General features: G+C 38.1%; 1 protein-coding gene across 5 annotated transcripts in view; it reads left to right on the top strand.

The window, feature by feature from the left end:
• The window catches only part of fhip2b (FHF complex subunit HOOK interacting protein 2B), a 56,593-nt gene that overhangs the window by 19,273 nt on the left and 16,303 nt on the right, over positions 1 to 21,017 (top strand). For 2 of the 5 annotated variants that reach the window (XM_021478316.2, NM_001077766.1), the window contains 8 exon segments: positions 2,336 to 2,412; positions 9,150 to 9,342; positions 9,820 to 9,989; positions 12,934 to 13,074; positions 17,147 to 17,237; positions 17,357 to 17,497; positions 20,268 to 20,408; positions 20,523 to 20,623. In XM_021478316.2, the coding sequence (XP_021333991.1) occupies positions 2,336 to 2,412; positions 9,150 to 9,342; positions 9,820 to 9,989; positions 12,934 to 13,074; positions 17,147 to 17,237; positions 17,357 to 17,497; positions 20,268 to 20,408; positions 20,523 to 20,623 (1,055 nt within the window). 5 annotated transcript variants of the gene reach the window in all.

The following is a 21,017-nucleotide window of genomic DNA, read 5'->3' as shown; positions in this document are numbered from 1 at the left end:
ATATATTAACATATATATATATTAACATTTAAAGGAATCCTTATCTTCCTAATGTAAAATTAAAGCAGTAAATTCGCAAATAAAAAACAACGTTCACAAACTATAACAGGGGTGTCCAAACAAAACGTTTTTTTAAATTTTTTTTTTTTTTTTTTTATTGACGTTTAAAAAGATCTACTGTCATGTATCTAAAATATGCACATCTGTCCTGGCTAAAGGACCCAGATCAGCAGTTAACATAAATAGAGAGTTAATCTCCTATTAAAGCAAAGTTATTGTAAAGGATGATTATTAAACTATATTAACAAAAATAACAGTAAGCAAAAGAAAGCAGATAAAAACATACTGTGTGTGATAATGAAAGGATGATCACATGCACCCAGTTAATGTTAGGCCTGTTCATTTTTTCAAATAATTATTAAAATGAAAGCAGTTAGGGTACTGCTGCTGCTTACAAAAGGATGTATGTATATATATTTTTTAATCTTGAGCTCTTGAAAGCAGCAGGACTGTGGGTGCACTGCATTTCGCGCGAGTAATCATCCTCTCATAAGGTATTCACCTGCTTTTGCTCGCGCAAACAGTTATTTTTGTCAGTCGTGCTTCTTCTTGATTCTACCATCAAAATTTGGGCCATCCTTATTGTCGAACCCTGGTTTAAGAAAACTACATTGTAAAAATTATTACCAACCAGCCAAAGTGGCTAGTGGGAGCGGCTGTCCTACCCACCAGATTGGAAATCTACCCGCATTTGGCGGGTTGGCGGGTGTTAATGTAAAGCCCTGCTTATAAATACAGTATGTGAAACTTTTAACACCATTTAGAGGTGTCCACGTTGCTGAGGAATGTATGTAAAACAACATGGCTTGTACAGCCGCCTTTGCTTCTCTCCTGAACTTGAACATATGATTGGCAGAATCGAAGAAATGCTGAATTAAGATCCTCTAGGGCAGGGGACACCAAACTTTTCTGGAGGGCCGGTGTCCTGCAGATTTTAGCTCCGACCCTAATTAAACACACCTGAACAAGCTAATCAAGGTCTTACTAAGTTTACTTGAAACATCCAGGCAGGTGTGTTGAGGCAAGTTGGAGCTAAATCCTGCAGGGACACCGGCCCTCCAGGACCGAGATTGGTGACCTCTGCTCTAGGGGATCGAATCGAGATCGCAATCTTTTTTCGATTAACTGTGTAGCTCTAGTGTGTAATATTTTTAAGCAATTCAAAAGCAGCATTTTACAACCTTTATGTATCAGTTCCTAATCTGATAGATTAAATGCTGGATTGATAGATCTGGTGTGTAATATTTACTTAGTAAAGTAATTCAATGTCCTTTCCTTCCAAAGGCAGCATTTTAAAGCCTTTATGTATCAATGTCTTCATGACTTTTTTAATTAGTCATATTTATGATTAGCCTCTTTAATAGGTTACAAACAGAAGGAATGACAAATATATACACACAATAAATATTAAGAAGAACAAAATGCAACCACTTGAACTCTTTTGGGGGAAGCTATTATGGGATACTGGGACTTTCTGACCCCAGCACTTTTAATTTTTCCCCCCTTTTGTCCTGGTAAGCCCAAATTGTCGATATATAAAGGACTCTGTGGAGGCTTTTTCATGACTGTCAGTGTTTTATCAGTTGATTTCACTCCAAATATGATTTCACTGTCAAGATGGAAATATATATATATACAGTTGAAGTCAGAATTGTTAGCCCCTCTGAATTATTAGCTCCCCTGGTCCCTGGATTTCTGTTTTACAGAGAGCAGATTTTTTTTAAACACATTTCTAAACATAATAGTTGTAATAACTCATTTCTAATAACTGATTTATTTTATTTTTGCCATGATGACAGTAAATAACATTTGACTAGATATTTTTCAAGACACTTCTATACAGTGTAAAGTGACATTTAAAGGCTTAACTAGGTTATTTAGAATAACTAGACAGGTTAGGGTCATTAGACAAGTTATTGTATAACGACGGTTTGTTCTGTAAACTCGAAAAAATGTATAGCTTAAAGGGATTAATAATTTTGATCTTAAAATGTTGTTTAAAAATTAAAAACTGCTATTTCTCTAGCCGCAATAAAACAAATAAGACATTCTTCAGAAGAAAGATATTATCAGACAAACTGTGAAAATGTCCTTGCTCTGTTAAACATCAAATATTTTAAAAAGAAAAAAAAAATCAAAGTGGGGCTAATAACTCTGACTTCAACTGTATATGGTCATTACACCATTGCTGTGACCTCCTAAACCATTTCACAGTACTTCATGTATGGAATTATTTGTTTATTTGTTTGTTTGTTTGTCTGTTTGTTTTCTCAAGGTACTTGGTGTTAAAATGGCCAGAGCACTTCACTCTCAGTGGCTTAAAGGAGTCATCCAGCCTCATCTGCTTCAGATGTGAGAGCAATATACCTTTTTAAATGTTACCTTTCTGGCATCAGTATCAGTGTGAGCTTTTTTAATGTTTTATTGGCCTTTTTTGGAAAACATAGTGCAGCGACAATTCAGAGTTCAATGGTCTAATTAGAGCAGGTTCCTCTGAATAAAAAAAAAAACAGATAAATTATAAAATATTAAATGAGTAAAAGATGAAACATCTAATTGTTTTCATTAAATTACAAAAATTTTTATATGTCTAATGTGATTGAGGACCAGTGATCGGCCCTAAAAACCCTGATTGGAGCACCATTATCTGTAATTTATTTCTATAATTCTGTCTTTAATCGAGGCTAACCCTACCCTGTGAACCACCTAAAATCCTAACCATACCACAGAACAACACCATATCCTTAACTGCAGTCCACCTTAATCACAGCAGTGTTTTGAAGTACAAGAAGTACACAATAAGTACATTAAACCTAACAATCCTTTTTTTTTTTTTTTAACCGAGTACATATTAAATTTAAAGGAGGACCATTTAAAATACCTTCTGTGAAATTTTTTTTACAAGTATTGGCTAAAGAATGTTCCAAACTGCAAAATTGTCATTCACAGTAATAACAGTATACAAGAGATGCGCGGATCAGCTGAAATGACACCCGAATCCGCGGCTTCATATTAATCATCCACCCGCCACCCGCCTGCACATATAGTTTTATCTGATATATGTATCTGCACCCGATCGTCACTTTAATAATTTAATTCTTTGTTTTAGGCATGATAGGTCACCGTCAGGGCCGGAGCAAACTAAACTAGAGCTCTAGGCAAAAGATGATCATGCAGTGATCATGCCGTCCTCATACCGAAAACGAGAGACGGCGGTGTGATTGCGCGTATGACAGCAAGGACCAGGGCTATTCTGCTGCCCTAGGCGGCCGCCTGGGTCGCCTCTATGGAAGCGCCGGCTCTGGTTACCGTAGATATTAAAAGCAGATTCACAGAGCTTTAATCTGAGCATCTCTGATAGTAAAATAATACGTTAAGTTTTTAAATGAACATTTATTTCTAAAAACAAAAGTTTGTCTTTAGACATTTTCTTCATTTTCAAATAGGCCTAGATACAGAAAGTAATAATAAGACATTATAGCTTTTACATATAACAAAAAGGGTGCTACTTCAGCCTAAACGGCAGCTATGTTTTGTTTACTTGACCTTTTTCTTCGCACTGTGCGCCGCTCTACAAGTTTACACAAATAGTCTGCGTCAAACCTGCAGGAAAATATCAGGCTTTGCTAAAAGGCTAATTATTTTACCAATGATTAGTGGTAATGGTGGTAGTTTATTACAGGTTTCAAAGAAAAATCTTAATATTAAAAAAAGGAAACTAAGGGCCCTATCATACACCCGACACAATGTGGGGCAGATGCGACGCAATTGTTGTTGGCGCAAGAGTCGTTTTGACGTTTTGTTCTGTTTTAATCGCAAATGCATTTGCGGTTATATGTGCATCCATAGGAGTTCTGATTTAAAAAGGAAGGCGTGTTGAGGCGCATTGCTGGCACGTTGCTATGTTGAGAAACTAAAATAGATTTTTCATTAGACCAGAACAAAGGCGGTCTATTGTCTAGCGCAGAGCATGTAAGTTGTGCGCCTCGCTTACACATTGCTTAATACACACAAGATGTAGAGCAATACACAAACTTTACATATGAAAAAGAATTAAAATATTAAGGATATTTATAGAATATAATAAGGATATATATAGGACATAAATATAAAGGATTAAAATATTACAAAACATATTATTTTCTAGCCTACATAAATGTAAAAACCATACTTCCATGCATTCTTCATCTCGGAGGGCTTTTCCGTTTATTCATGACAATTTGCCTTTGTATAATGTTATTATTATTCGCAGTATTATTTATTATATGCATATTTATATTTGTTTTATTAAAAACAAGCTTAGATTTGTCCACCTGTCAGGTTTCAGACCATATGGGGCACAGCATGTGTATTAGGATGTAACTCAGTTTTTTGAGCACACTTGGATATTATTGTTCATTTATTCATTTGCTGGAAATTAAAACTGAATTTAGAAACAGTTTTGAAACAAATATTTGTGCTTAACAAACGAAATTAATTATTTATAGGCTAATTGATGTCTGTGCGTACAAGAAGTTTCCCTATCCACGAGAGCGAAAGTGAAAGTAAATAATGAGGAGGCTCATCTCTCATTCTCACGCTGTAGATGCTCTGTTTTCCTGCTAGTGTAATGCTCAGTTTTTTCACTTAAACTTACTTTACGTCATGTAAATAGCAAATCTGCCATGGCGTGACGCAACTGACTTTTAAAGGGAATAGGAGATGAGACTCTGATTGGTTTATTCTCAAAACACACCTTTAACTCATTAAGAAAATAAACTCAACACTTTTAGACCATGCGCCACGGCGCAAAGCGGATTTTTCCGTCCTTATATTAGCAAAAGTGGATTCTGACACGCCCTTAATGCATTTGCGCCCTGCGATTTGCACTTTGCGCATGGATCATCAAAATAGAGCCCATAAGCTGGACCATAACAAATTAATGTCATACCGAATGCTCAAATGATGTAGCCTAGTTTACAGCAAGCATCATGTCTGTCATATACAGAAGACCTATGTCTGTTATTTTTACCAAAGAAGATATATTATTTGAGTTTAGCACCAGAGCTATAGAAACTGTATTATGCTTAGAAAAAAAAAAACAGTATCGGGATCGGATCTGAATTGATCGATACTCAGAATATTGGCATCGAGATTGGATCGTTTTTAAAAGAGTAGCATCCCTACTCTTCATAAACACAAAGCTTGTAGAAAGATATAACTTTAAATCACCTTGACCGTGTGTGTGTGTGTGTACAGATTTATGTGGTTTACAGGGACACAAAGTTGTATTATGACCTAGTAATACTCTTAAGGTGGTTAACATGGACACACCGTATGTCCCTGCAATTTATAATGCATATAAATTAGGGATGGGAAGATTAATCGATATGTATCGATACACGGTCATGCGCGTGCACGATGCGAGTGTATCGGTTGAGCAGCAGAGGATGAATGAAATTTTGGAAGCAAATCGAGATGCATCGGTTTTTCCGAGATACAGCTTATTTTTTTTAATATAGAATGTATTTTTTATTTATTAACAAGTGTTGTCAACCTGTTTTTGGCGCATAATTTAATGGACCTACATAAAGTAAGCCTTAGCAACGGATTTGCGGATGTGTACACTTACACTACAACTCAGTGTATCAGGTGTGCGGATGAAGCTAGTGGTGCGCCCTCAGAAAGCGCGAGAAGCAAAACAAACATTTTATTTCCCACTGAGTTTTAAATCTAAAGTATGGCAACATTATGGATTTAAGGATGGACAACTTGACAGGACAGATGCAATTTGCAAAATGTGCCGCGCATCCATAAAATACGCGGGCAGTACGACTAATCTGAAATCTCACTTGAAGCGGCGCCACGGTGTTGTTGTGGAAGCATCTTCCAGTGTTCCTACATCCCCGGCTTTCGCACTGCTTCAACTGTAGCTACCAGCTCCAAAAGTGGTGAGAAAAGCATTGCAAGTTTTTTTTTCCATGCGCAAAAGTTTTGTGCGCTCTATGCCAATAACGGATGTTATTGCATTGTTCATCTGCAGGGCCGGAGCAAGCTGAACTGCTGCTCTAGGCAGAGGACGATCACGCCGCCCTCAACCCCAATGTGAAAACGAAAGTGACCGGTTATGAAAATGAAGTGACGTGTCGCGGACCTCTATTCTGCCGCCCTATGCGCGGATATAACTGAGGACGCGCGGGTGTCGCGGACCTCTATTCTTCCGCCTTATGCGCGGATATAACTGAGGACGCGCGGGTGTCGCGGACCTCTATTCTGCCGCCTTATGCGCGGATATAACTGAGGACGCGCGGGTGTCGCGGACCTCTATTCTGCCGCCTTATGCGCGGATATAACTGAGGACGCGCGGGTGTCGCGGACCTCTATTCTGCCGCCCTATGCGCAGATATAACTGAGGACGCGCGGGTGTCGCGGACCTCTATTCTTCCGCCCTATGCGCGGATATAACTGAGGACGCGCGGGTGTCGCGGACCTCTATTCTGCCGCCCTATGCGCAGATATAACTGAGGACGCGCGGGTGTCGCGGACCTCTATTCTTCCGCCCTATGCGCGGATATAACTGAGGACGCGCGGGTGTCGCGGACCTCTATTCTTCCGCCCTATGCGCGGATATAACTGAGGACGCGCAGGTGTCGCGGACCTCTATTCTTCCGCCCTATGCGCGGATATAACTGAGGACGCGCGGGTGTCGCGGACCTCTATTCTTCCGCCCTATGCGCGGATATAACTGAGGACGCGCGGGTGTCGCGGACCTCTATTCTGCCACCCTATGCGCGGATATAACTGGGTGTTGCGGACGCCGCCCTCTCTATACTGCCGCCCTAGGCGGTTTTAAACACCTCCTCCTGTTAATTTTTATTTAATTATAATAATAATATTAATAATAATAATGATAAAAATAATGGGTGTCACGGTGGCACAGTGGGTAGTTTGACCACCTCACAGCAAGAAGATTGCTGGTTTGTTATATTTTTATTAGCCTGTTGTTTACAGTGACAGTGATGTTTCAACGCAGCATAACACTGCTAGTTCACGACCTTAAGTTTTGAATAATCAGTGGCAAAATATATCTTTGTAAAACTTGTTTTCATAGTTGTAAAGTTAAATCACAATTCTTGTTGTGCAATGCTCAACCTTTATGTTGAAAGAGTGCAAATATATATATTTTAATATATATTGCACTTATACATTCTGTTTATCTTGAAAATACTTAAATAATATGTGCTATATGTTCTAAAATGGCTCTCTACTGTAAACTGACACTCTGGCTCTGAGAGAAAAGCCAGTTTGTAAAAAAAAGTCTTGGTTTTGCTTGGTTAATAAATAATCAAACTCATTCAATGGCACAGCATCCTCTTTCACATAATCTCATAAACTTGATCTAATTAGTTAGTGCTGAATTATCGCATTGTATCGTGATATGGGTGTGAATCGTATCGTGTCGCATCGCAATATGTCATAAATGTATCGCTAATATATCGGATCGTATTCTTTGTATCGAGATGCGTATCGGATCAGCATTATAGCTTAGATGCCCAACCCTAATATAAATCATAGTTAACGGGGTGTTTTGAAATTAACTTTTGCCACAGGTGTCCTATGAGGGGGCTGAGTTTAAGCGTACGGCCATTCCTACAGTATAAAATACATTAAGCCTATAGAGTGTCCCAGTAGACAGTATGGATGACAGGTTTATAGAAAAAAGTAAAAAGCACTGCAGTGTTTGGGTGTGCTGTGTTTGACTGAGGTAATTAGTCTACCATTTTTATGTGTATTTTTTTACAAAGTGTGAAGCAGATTGGGTAGTTCAACTTACATGAATCGTGGTGTGCTTGCCGCATTCAGAAAAGTTAAGATGTTTTCAACTAGAAGTGCCTGGAAAATGCACGCACAACATGTGCGCTTCACTCGCATACGCGCGTCATGTAATTTGCCTCCATTGGAAATGACAAACTTACACCCTAAGCTTATTGGCACTGCTTCCAAGGCATACGCTCAGCAGCCACATTTTAATAAAACTGTAGCGCTTTATATCGAAAGTACATAACAAATCTTTTTTTATCAATATTGATAGTAGTGCTCGGTCAATAAATATCGATACCGATTTTATCGCCCAGCCCTACATCCAATCAGAGTTATGTGCTTTGATCTTATTGTTATTCAACTATGATTCCCGTCTGATTTTGAGTATAATTTACAGGTAAGGTTAGGTTTAGAGCAGTGGTCACCAAACTTGTTCCTGGAGGGCCGGTGTCCTGCAGATTTTAGCTCCAACCCTAATCAAACACACCTGAACAAGCTAATCAAGGTCTTACTAAGTATACTTGAATTATCCAGGCAGGTGTGTTGAGGCAAGTTGGAGATAAACCCTGCAGAGACACCGGCCCTTCAGGACCGAGATTGGTGACCCCTGGTTTAGAGTATGGTCTCGGTATGGATTATAATTTTTTAAGTCAATAGTGATGTTCCAAGATCAACATTAATGTTATTCCAGGATCTACTTGGCAAAACACCCCCCCCTGTTTAACTCATCTACAGTGCATTTGCCGTCCATAACCAATGTATGCAATGTATGTCCATGTATGCAGTGTGGAGGCAGGAATTGGCTATTGTGCTTTCATGTTTGCAGTGCATTCACTGACACTGTTTGATCAAGTGTTTTTTTTTATGTAAAATAATTTATATATTTAATATCCTAATTAAAATGTAAATAAATATACATACATCAAAAAAAAAAAGATAAAATAACCTATGACAGTAGAGGAAACTGCGAATATGACAGCATGTTTTAGTTCCTGCCAATATCCAGCAACTTCACACAGCCATTGATGACCAACCTTTCAGAGGCCTCAATCAACAACCTGATCAACGCCTATGATGAGACGGAGATGTGTTGCATTTTGTGAGGCAAATGCTGGTTTCTGACCACAACTGTTTGAAGTATGGAAGCTGCAATGTGTTACATTGGCATGGAAATTTAAATAAAGCGCAAATTAACTGCAGATAGAGTATGCATGAAAAAGGTGTTAGTTTTAGAATTGTTATTTTGCAGGCTGATATGTGTAATTTTTTCTTTCATTCTGGTTGTCTAGGTCAGAGGTTGGGATCCTGGTACACACCACTCTGCTGTCATGTTCTGTACGTCACATACACTCTCCTGCACTCCTGGAGGAACTGGTTCAGTTTATGTTGGGCAGTGACACAGATAGCGAAACGCGCCAGCACTTGCACACACACCTTCTGCGTTACCGCCTTATTGAACACTGCAACCATATCTCAGATGAGGTAAATGGGCTAAAAGACTAAGGCTGCGTCCGAAACCGCCTACTACTCAGTAGATACTGCATTTGAATTTAAACGTACTACTCAGCCGTTAGAAAAGTACGTTCTATACAGTATGAATGTGAAAAGTATGAATGGAATTCGGACGTACTACATCCGCCATTTTGTCATGGTCACGTGACATACGTGCGTCAGTTGCGTTGCTTTACTTCCATTCATGAATTCGCTCGCGTGGCATCATGGGATAGCGCAGCATGCATGGGATGCGCACTCCGGAATCTTGCCGGAAGTAGTAAGTCATCCGGGTACTTCTCGCATACTGATTTTCAAATTCTATGAATTCGGACACACTACTCGGCTCGCATACTGATTTTGGCGTACTATATAGTATGGAAGTATGCGGTTTCGGACGCAGCCTAACACTTTTTTACTTTTGAAAGCATCAATGCATGTGTTATAGAGTAACTTTTGTCCTGTTAGATCAGCATCACAACATTGCGTCTCTTTGAGGAGCTTCTACAGAAGCCTAACAGGAGGATCTTGAGCAATCTGGTGCTTCGTAATCTTGAGAACCGCAGCTACAAACTACCTGGAACAGGAGCCTCGGATGAAAGACTCAGAGTCGAGAGTGATCTTTTGGATGAGTCTGAGTGAGCATTGGACTGACCTATGTTGTACAATAAACCAGTGTTTCTCAACCATGTTCCTGAAGGCACACCAGAAGTACATATTTTGGATGGATGGATATGGTCTCCCTTATCTGAACCATTCGTTTCAGGTTTTGAAGTCACTTCTAGTGTTCTGATGAGTTGATTCAGGTGTGTTTAATCAGAAAGAGCTTGAAAATGTGTACTTTTGGTGTGCCTTTAGAAACAGGACTGGGCACTCGAAAAATAAGTGGAAAAGTGAAAAAGCCTTGGCTATTGGCTATTATTAAAAAAAAACAGCACTCATTCATGCACCTATGCATTTTGGCAATCTTACCTTAATCAAGGTGACAAACTTCTGATGCATCTGAAGTTCATTCAAACAGAACTTTTTTTCTGCTTTGCTGTGTTGGGAATAACTGTTGATTTGACATTATTATTTATAGAATTTTCTGTACTTTTTTAGTTATTCAAACGTGTCATGTGACATTAAGGGCTCTATTTTTTAATTATCTGAAGCGGATGGTGAAAAAGCTCTAAGGGCATATCTGAATCCACTTTTGCTATTTTAAGGAGAAAAAAAAAATTCTCTGCGCCCCGGCGCATGGTCTAAAAGTGTTGTCCTTATTCTTTTAATGAGTTGTTTTGGGCATAACATGCATTTTAGTTTCACCTCCCATTCTCTTTAAGAGTCTGTTGCATCATGCCATGGCGCATTTGCTATTAACATAGTGGATTTTGTAAACGGAACCATCTGGTTAAGCTTAAATCCACCTACAGAATTTGCCTCTTCCGTTTGATCTCTTCCTTTCGACCTTGGATTCAGGAAGCAGTGGTGGACACACTCCCCTAAAGACACCCATTACATATTCATTCATTCATGACAGCGCTACCTACTGCGCCAACGTGCCGCTTTCTATTACATATTTAATTATAATTTTAATTAATTTTAATTATATATTTTAATTATATATTTAATTTTGTAATTTTGCTTGTTTTAGCATAAAGATTTGCTTCAAATCTATTTTTAAATTCAGTTGTAATTTCAAGTGTGTCCTCGGTGCAACCTGTGGTGTGATGACATACTGGATCAGGTGCCATTCGTAGTAGATGTGAATGCGCAAGCGGTTGTTGCTTGGAGCAATAATTATTTATATTAGTTATTAAATTGCCCATTACATTGTGTGATATTGGCATCTTGTAATGTAATGTCAATGTAGTTTGTATTTATATAGTATGGCCATACACGCAAAGCATTTTCCAGTCATGAGGGGGGTCTCTCCACATCACCACCAGTGTGCAGCATCCATTTGGATGATGTAACGGCAGCCACAGGACAACGGCACTCACCACACATCAGCTATAGGGGGAATGGAGAAAGAGCCAATTAGGTGGATGAGGAGGATTGGGAGGCCATGGGTAAGGGACGATAGAGGGAATTTGGCCTGGAAACTCTGCTCTTTTAGGTGAATTGCCATGGAATTTTTAATGACCACAGAGAGTCAGGACCTCAGTTTAACGTCTCAAACAAAAGACAGCACTCAGTTAAAGTATATTGCCGCCTTCATTTTTACTGGGGCATTAGAACTGACACAGACCGTAGGTTGAGCACCCCCTGCCGGCCTCACTAACACCACTTACGACAGCAACCTAGTTTTTGCATGTGGTCTCCCATCCATGTACTGACCAGCCCTGCTTAGCTTCAGTGAGTAACTGGTCTTGGGCTGCAGGTTGAAATAGCTGTGGCATGTCTTCCCCAACCCTTAACCCAGTCATCACAGTGGCATGTGCGTTACAACGTCTACCATGTATTCTACCTGATCCAGTACGTCATCGTGCTACAGACTGCAGTGAGGACACCTTGCAATTTCCAGCAAACAAATAAATGAACAATAACAATGAAGTGTAATCCAAAAACTTATTTAAAAGTTATATCCAAACACACATCCTATTCCTATGCTTTTAGTGGGTATGGCATGGTCTGTTTGAGGTGCCCTTAAAATAGCAATGCACAAGCAATGTGCCTGAACACAGCTCTTTTCCGACCAACACGCATATGTGAGCACAAATGGGCGCATATGTGTCACAAGTGGGGGAGAATCACACAACGCAAAAAATCCAAGTGCAGCAATTTATTATAACAAAGACTAAGGTTTCCAAAACTTGCACAGAACTATAAGCAGGATGCAAATCTAGTCCAAACGAGAGAACAAGCAAAAAATCAAAAAACGAGTAAATACAAAAAACAGGGTAGGAGTGCTAAAGAGTGCTAACGAAAACAAACACAAAACAGGAATCCAGGTATTATCAAAATACAAAAACTAGATGACCAGACAAACATACCAGACGTAAGGAGCTAACAAAATCCTAAGGCAACTAAAACAGAGAACAAGAGGGTTTATAAAGACAGGACTAAATTAAAAACATGAAACAGCTGTAACATAACACAATCAGTGATACAAAGGATTATGGGAAATTACAAAACAAACAAGTGCCCTCAAGTGTCCAAACTAGGGCACTGCAACAGGTGTGACATATGTATTTGCTATATAAACAACGTGGTGCAAAACAAGAATAGGAAACATGCGTCGGGTTTACTAAACTAACAAAAAACATGTGCGCCAAGTGTAGAATAGGGCTCTGAGTATTTAAACAAACTTAAGCCGCATGTAATTCTTGTCACCCTGATGAAGGCACATTTGTTGAAACGCATAGGTCTACGAGTGCTGTTTTGTTTTTTTTATTATAGCCATGTCAATAAAAGGCTTTTTAACTTTTTCACTTAATTTTCTAGAACCTTGGACTCAATAAGAATGTCTTTTCCAAAGAGCACTAAAAGATTAATTACCCCCGAAGCACTTTTTATTTTGTTTTTGCGATTTTTTTTTTTTACATTGTTACTATTCCTAATGATTTATAATTGATTTCCCCTGTCTTTATCTCTTAGGGAGCTGGAAGAGGATCCCTTTTTCCCAGACATGTATGATGACAGTGGAGACAGCAACCATGAGCCTCTTCTGTCTCTGCCCAATGTCAGAGAAAGACTTAATCCCAATCTGCACACGCAAGTTGTTGACACAGTCAACAGGTAAGATTAAAACATTCTTAGAATTTCGTATAAATAGTTTAAATGTAATAAATACAGAACATTCGGATGGAAAAAAGCTGTAATATCGTCATAAACAGCATATTTGTAGCAGTGAAAATACGATACTATATGCCTCATGTATTTAAATAAAGCGTCAATGACAACAGCAGCTGTGGCATAGGGAGTAAAATATTATTAAGGATTGTAAGTGAATAAATTGTAAGTTTTTTCCCCTTCTTTTCATTATATAGAAGATTGCAAAGGAATTTGTTTGATAAAAAAATTAGTGTTTTTCCAAAGTTTTAATTATATTTTCTAATAGCTATTGAATAAAAAAAAGTTGTACTTTTTAAAAGGTGTAGGGTGGACTTCATAGATATTTACACTAGATATCGCATTGGGACCCTGAGCATGCGTCAATAGCGCCACCATATTTGTAAAGTGCTCATTCAACCGCACTGGTCAAGACATTGTTATTACGTGAAGATGCTGGACTTTAGCGATGTTTTCGTGTGTAGTAACTAGCAAACAAAGAAAACAAAGCACAAAGGCTGAACATTTCGTAGGTAAGATTGAGTTTTTTACAATTTTGTATGTTCTGAACTTTTGTGCTAAGCAGGTAACATTATTGATGATAATACTGTCACTTACTGCATTCACCATAAGGCAAAGCAGCTCCAATTCGCACTAAACACTCGGCTTATGCTAGTTTTGTTGAATAAAATCAGCAAACAATGCAAAAGAAATTTAACAACGAGATGCTGCGGTGCCAGAAACTTGTATTCTTGTCGGCTAGTGAACAAGTCGTTCATAACGGAGATTCATTCACAAACAAATCGCTCCCTTCATCAGTATGAGAAGTGAAAGCAGGAGGTGTGTTTCAGGACACGGATTAGATCAAATTTAACAGAAGGGGTGGATAGTACATTTCCATACACACAAACACAAGCTTTTGGTCAGTTATGCCCGTGCGATCACCTATCCATCAATACAGAAAATTGATGTAAAATTATAATTTTCCTAATTAAAAAAAAAGTGCATTCTGACCTCCAGGAAAACTCCCGATCATAGATATATGTGTATATATGTGTAATTATCTGGCTCTGGATGACCACAGTCCTCCACTGCACCTTGGTCCCGCATTCATTTCAAAGGAGCGCTACCCTGTACTATAATGGCTGCTCTATTGACACATTCCTCCTAATAGACAACAACAGGGTAGGTGACATCTAATGTATATATCTATGGGTGGATTAATTGTTCCAGTAAGGTACCAACATTTAAATAAATATTCTTACGTTACTCAATATGGAATTATTAAACTCTGGTCACAGGCAAAGAGATTGGTTCTGGTGGCTAACTGCATAAACAATACACAAAGTGAGCGTCAGGAAACAGCTTAGAAAGACAAAACAAGGAAAAAGCTTTGTAATGCTAAAGGTGAAAAAGACTAAGGCTGTTTCTCAATATGCGTTCTTCAGTGGTCTTACATCCTCGTGTACTCGTGTAACTTCATCATCATCTGCCAAAGTTCAGTTCCAATACTCAAGACTGCAAGAACAGAGGACGCGTAAAACTTCCTGGATGTGTTCTTAATATCGAGGACACACCGATGCAGACTTGGCACCGATCTCGCTCTAGAAGTCCCAGAAGTCATCACGACTGGAGGTGGGAAGCGCAGCATTTTATTTAGATTTATTTTTAAAGTTCAGCGATATCACTTATTTACCTCAGGAGTTTCCCTAAATGAAACGGTGAATATAAACATTACCATGGACATCTTAATAAAGAAATAAACACATTAAAGGTGTTTATTTGCTGAAATTCTTATTAAAATCTATTTTATTTGTATTGCGCAACATCTATTGATGTTTTTATGCGTAGTATATGTTTTGCAAAGGGGAAAAAAGCAATAAATTATTGTATGAATGCTGTAATGTTTAATTCCATTAAAAACACGTGAAGGTCATGTGACCATTAGGAAGAAAGCAGCATCTCATTTCTCACAGGACGCATTCTCTGTCTTCGCGGTCTCCCGAGTTTGTTCTTCCGAGGAAACATGGCAAGACTGGTCTCCACAAGAACGCAAGTCCATTCCTCTGCGTTCTTAGAGTTGAGAAACAGCCAAAGCAAAGTAGCTGTGTAATTAGTCTTTTAACTGCTCCCAGCTGCGTGTGTAATCATTGGTGAACCGGAACAGGTGTATGAGAGGTGTGTGTGTGTGTGTGTGTGTGTGTGTGTGTGTGTGTGTGTATATATATATATATATATATATATATATATATATATATATGTATATATATACAGTTGAAGTCAGAATTATTAGCCCCCCTGAATTATTAGACCCTCTGTTTATTTTTTCCCCAATTTCTGTTTAACGGAGAGAAGAATTTTTTCAGCACATTACTAAACATAATAGTTTTAATAACTCATCTCTAATAACTGATTTATTTTATCTTTGTCATGATGACAGTAAATAATATTTGACTAGATATTTTTCAAGACACTATTATACAGCTTAAAGTGACATTTAAAGGCTTAACTAGATAAATAAGGTGAACTAGGCAGGTTAGGGTAATTAGGCAAGTTATTGTATAACGATGGTTTGTTCTGTAGACTATCCAAACAAAAATTAGCTTAAAGGGGCTAATAATTTTGTCCTTAAAATGGTGTTTAAAATTTTGATAACTGCTTTTATTCTAGCCGAAATAAAACAAAAAAGACTTTCTCCAGAAGAGAAAATATTATCAGACATACCGTGAACATTTCCTTGCTCTGTTAAACATAATTTGGGAAATACTTAAAAAAGAAAAAAAAGGGCCAATAATTCTGACTTCAACTGCATATATATATATATATATATATATATATATATATATATATATATATATATATATATATATATACACACACATACGCACACACACACACACACACATACAGGGCTTGATATTAACACCCGCCAAATGCGTGTAGATTTTAGTTTTGGCAAATTGACATCTGCTCCCACTAGCCACTTTGGCTGGTTGAAAATTATTTAAGCAATTTTAATAATTTAAATTTTAATTGTTGTTTTTTTAAACGGAGGGTTCGACAGTAAGGATGGCCCAATGTCTGTGAAAATGTGAGATTAGAATTGAGAAGCAGCATGACTGACAAAAGTAATTGTGTTCACGCAAGTAAAAAAAGCAGGTGAATACCGAATTAGAGGATGATCACTCGCGCACACAGAATCACTTGCGTGAAGCAACCGTGCCTAGTGAAAACACAACTGGTGCGATGGGTTCTCTTTGACAGTTATTTTTGTTAATGTGGTTTAATTATCTTTTTTTTTTTTTTTTTTTACAAAAACATTGCTTTAATATGAGGTTAACTTCCCATTTATGTGTAGTAAACTGCTGATCTGGGACCTTAAGCCAGGTCAGATTACTGTGCATATTTTTGATACATGACAATAATTATTTTTAAAATGTTTAATATTTTTTTAAAGAAAAGCTTTGTTGAAATAAAAAAATTGCTTCTATACAGCTATATTGTGCTTGTTTTAACACATTAATTAAAATTTGTGGCTAAGAAATAAAAGTTCATTTATTTTTGGTGTGGTATTTTTGGATAAATTTGGTAAATCCTAAATATTAAGCCCTAAAAAGTCATGTGAAATAAAAACTAATTGCAATGCGACACAACCCATTTGCTCATGCACATTGAGCAAGCTCATACACAACACACACAAAAAAGCGAAGTGAATGAGAAGGCATGTGGACATATTACAAAATATAAATCAAGTATTTTTACATGTCAAAGTCAAGTTTATATATATAAAAAAATTCCCAACATCAAATGTGTGGCTAGTGAAAATGGTGAGTGACTAGTAATGTTGGAAATCCACTAGCCACAGTGGCTTGTGATCAAAAAAGTTAATGTCAAGCCATATATATATATACACACACACACACACACACACACACACACACACAACTGAATCATTCAATGTATTAATGATTTTAATGAATAAATTAATGCTTTTAATCTATTGCAAACTTTCAAATAATTTCTCATTTGTTTTCATTAGCTTCTTATGTTTAGTGCCTCAAGAGGCAAAAACATCCCATCTTGTGCAGGGAGCAGGATATGACACATACGTTCATGATGCACACAAAGTGGTGAGTTTATACACTGAGTTTTTATTTTATACACATAATCTGTTTCAGTTATATAATTAAGCTGTTGTGTCTGTAACAATCTAACACTGAATCTCCTGTTATTTCTTTCTCTCTTTTAGTTTAAAGAGTGTACTGCTCTCGTACGGGACTGGAAGTGGCCAGATTCTGCTAAAGCCACTGTAAACAACCCTTCTACAGACTTCTATGAAGGTCACTTTCTACATATCCTGTTTGACAGGATCGCACGCATACTAGAACAGGTAGAGTAGTATTATCAGGATGTGTGTGTGAATGTGTGTGTGTGTGTGTGTGTGTGTGTGTGTGTGTGTGTGTGTAAATTAATTAATGTGAGGATTAATTAATGAACAGGTCATGGAATTATTAGAAAAATAATGCTGATAATATAATAATAATAATGCTGACCCAATTATTTGCTTAAAATATATTTGAATATTTTATTGCAATTCCTTTTAGTTCAGAGCCACAGAGAACTAGTTTTAAAACCGTACAGCTTCACTTCGCTTTACAGTCGTACACAATGTTTCATTCATTTGCAACATTCATTCACAGTTTGTGTTTGCAGAAGATAAGCCATTGGTGACATACAATTGTGTTGTAATCAGTGTCCATGCATCACATTAATGTCATTCTTTCTGCATTTCTACAAGAATTTTCAGTCTTTCTACAAGAAATGCTTTACCACAGCTTTTTCTAGCTTGCATCCATGGATGCCCACACTGTCGTGATGTAATGCTTTGTTTCCACTGAGTGGTATGGTTCAATTCAGTATGGTTCAGTACTATGTTGTCAGCAAGATGGCGCTGTACATCAGTTATTATTGTCTACACCTACTCCACACCAAACCCAGCCATCACAGTTATTAACATCTATACCTACAACAAAACTAAACCCAATCATCACAGTTATTAACGTTTACACCTTCCCCAACCCTAAACTCATCCATCACAGTTATTAACGTTTACACCTTCCACAATCCTAAACCCAACCATCATAGCTATTAACGTCTACACCTTCCCCAACCATAAACCCAACCGGCAGGTATTAACGTCTACGTCTTCCTCAACTTGTAACCCAACCGTCACAGTTATTAACGTCTTCACCTTCCCCAACCCTTAATCTGACCATCAGTTATTAACGTTTACGTATACCTACCACAACCCTAACCCCAACTATCGTCATTATCGTCTACACCTTCCCTAACCCTGAAGCCAACCGTCACAGTAATTAATGTCTACACCTTCCACAATCCTAAACCCAACCATCAGTTATTAACGTCTACGTCAGAGGTCACCAAACTTGTTCCTGGAGGGCCGGTGTCTTGCTGATTTTTGCTCCAACCGTAAATAAACACACCTGAACAAGCTTATCACGGTCTTACTAGGTATACTTGAAACACCCAGGTAGTTGTGTTGAGGCAAGTTGGAGCTAAACCCTGCAGGGACACCGGCCCTCCAGGACCGAGATAGGTGACCCCTGGTCTACGTCTTCCTCAACTTGTAACCCAACCATCACAGTTATTAACGTCTACACCTTCCCCAACCCTTAACCCAACCATCAGTTATTAATGTTTACGTATACCTACCACAACTCTTAACCCAACTATCGTTATTATCGTCTACACCTTCCCCAACCCTAAACCCAACCATCACAGTTATTAACGTCTACACCTTCCCCAACACTTAACCCAACTATCAGTTATTAATGTTTACGTATACCTACCACAACTCTAAACCCAACTATCGTTATTAACATCTACACCTTCCACAATCCTAAACCCAACCATCATAGTTATTAACGTCTACACCTTCCAGAACCCTAAACTCAACCATTACATTATTTAATGTACAGATGTGAGTTGTGGAGGTTTTCATTCTCACCATTGTACTGTCATTTGTAACCACATGGGGCAACGCAAAGTAGGCTAACTGCCATGACAAAAAGGATGAAAAAGTCAGCGAGTGGAGTTGCATGGGAGAGTTGCTTAATATATTAATATATCAAATAAATTGGTTGTGAATATATTTGGAGAAAACTCATGAAAACATTTGCTAAATATGTTCTCCGTTAAGTATTTCCGCAATCTTGCCAACATCTCATTGTGACATCTTGCATGGTTCAATGGGATATTGATAACTGTAAATTACGCTTTTTTAATTTACTACATGTTACACCCTCATCTTGCATATATAAAGAAACAAAATAAATAAAACATGCTATGAACACATACAGACAATTAGGCCTCTTTTTTAACGATCTTGGTGCAGAACGCAAAAGCATTAAGGGCGTGTCAGAATCTGTTTTTACTATTTTAAGGACGGACAACTCGCTTTGCGCCGTGGCGCATGGTCTAAAAGGGTTGAGCTTATTTTCTTAATGAGTTATAGGTGTGTTTTGAGATTAAACCAATCAGAGTCTCATCTCCCATTCCCTTTAAGAGTCAGTTGTGCCATAGCGCATTTGCTATTTACATGACAGACTTTGTAAGTGGAAAAACTGAGCTTTTCAATAACAAGAAAACAGTTAAACAGCATCTACAGCGCGAGAATGAGAGATGAGCCTCCTCGACTCTCGGGGATAGGGAAACTTCTTGTACGCACAGACATCCATTAGCCTATAAATAATTAATTTTGTTTGTTAAGCGCAAAAATTTGTTTCAAAACTATTTTTAAATTCAGTTCTAATTTCCAGCAAACTAATAAACTAACTGTACTGTGAAACTGTACCGAACTGTACTGTACCATACTACTCAGTGGAAACGGGCCACAATTTGAATACAGAATCAATTCTGAACTTTCGAAAAAGTGATTCAGAATCACTAGTGAAAGAATCAAACTTTTTTCTTCCACCGATACCCTTAATATAGAATGTTGATGAATCGACTGAAACTGCCTGCTTCATCTGCATTAAACTGTTTTATTGCACACATTCCAGCCAATCGGAATTGAGTATTCAGACATTTAATGTAACTGTTTCTGCATTCCTGATTTGTTTCCTGTTTCCCCTTGCCAGCCGTATGAGCTGAATCTGCAGGTGACGTCAGTTCTGTCCAGGTTAGCTGTGTTTCCTCACCCCAACCTGCACGAGTACCTGCTAGACCCTTACATCAGCCTGAGCCCTGGAGCACGATCCCTCTTCTCCACTCTAGTCAGGGTGAGAACCATTTTAAAAGAAAAAATACAGTACAATATATGCTACTGTACGTGAAGGCGTGTTGCGTGATGTAATAAATTTGGAAAATGTGACACTATTTTCTTTTTTTTGTAGGTAATAGGAGATTTAATGCAAAGGATTCAAAACATCACCAATGTAACGGACAGACTGGTGGTGATCAGGAGGCAGCTGATGGGACTGGACGAGGAGAGCATGTAAGAACATCACTTCATTTCTTAATAAGACTGTTCAAACTTAAAGGTGCAATATAATAGTAATATATACTGAATAACTCTGAATAATAGGAGTTCTGTAAATTGAAATGGCCATACGGTGAGCCTCAAGCACCATTGTTTTCTTTTTCTCATATAAATCCTGTGAGTGTAAAACCTTGATGAAAAACAAGCCGATCAGAACAAATCACACACTGATACGCTGCACACAGGACTATACAGTGGGGGAAATAAGTATTGAACACGTCACCATTGCTCCGGTTTCCCCCACAGTCCAAAGACATGTGGTACAGGTGAATTGGGTAGGCTAAATTGTCTGTAGTGTTTGAGTGTGAACGAGTGTGTGTGGATGTTTCCCAGACATGGGTTGCAGCTG

Source organism: Danio rerio, chromosome 8, assembly GCF_049306965.1.
Source record: "Danio rerio strain Tuebingen ecotype United States chromosome 8, GRCz12tu, whole genome shotgun sequence".
Classification (NCBI taxonomy): Eukaryota; Metazoa; Chordata; class Actinopteri; order Cypriniformes; family Danionidae; genus Danio; species Danio rerio.
Note: the sequence above shows the minus strand (reverse complement) of the source record. Positions and strands in the feature narration are given on the sequence as shown.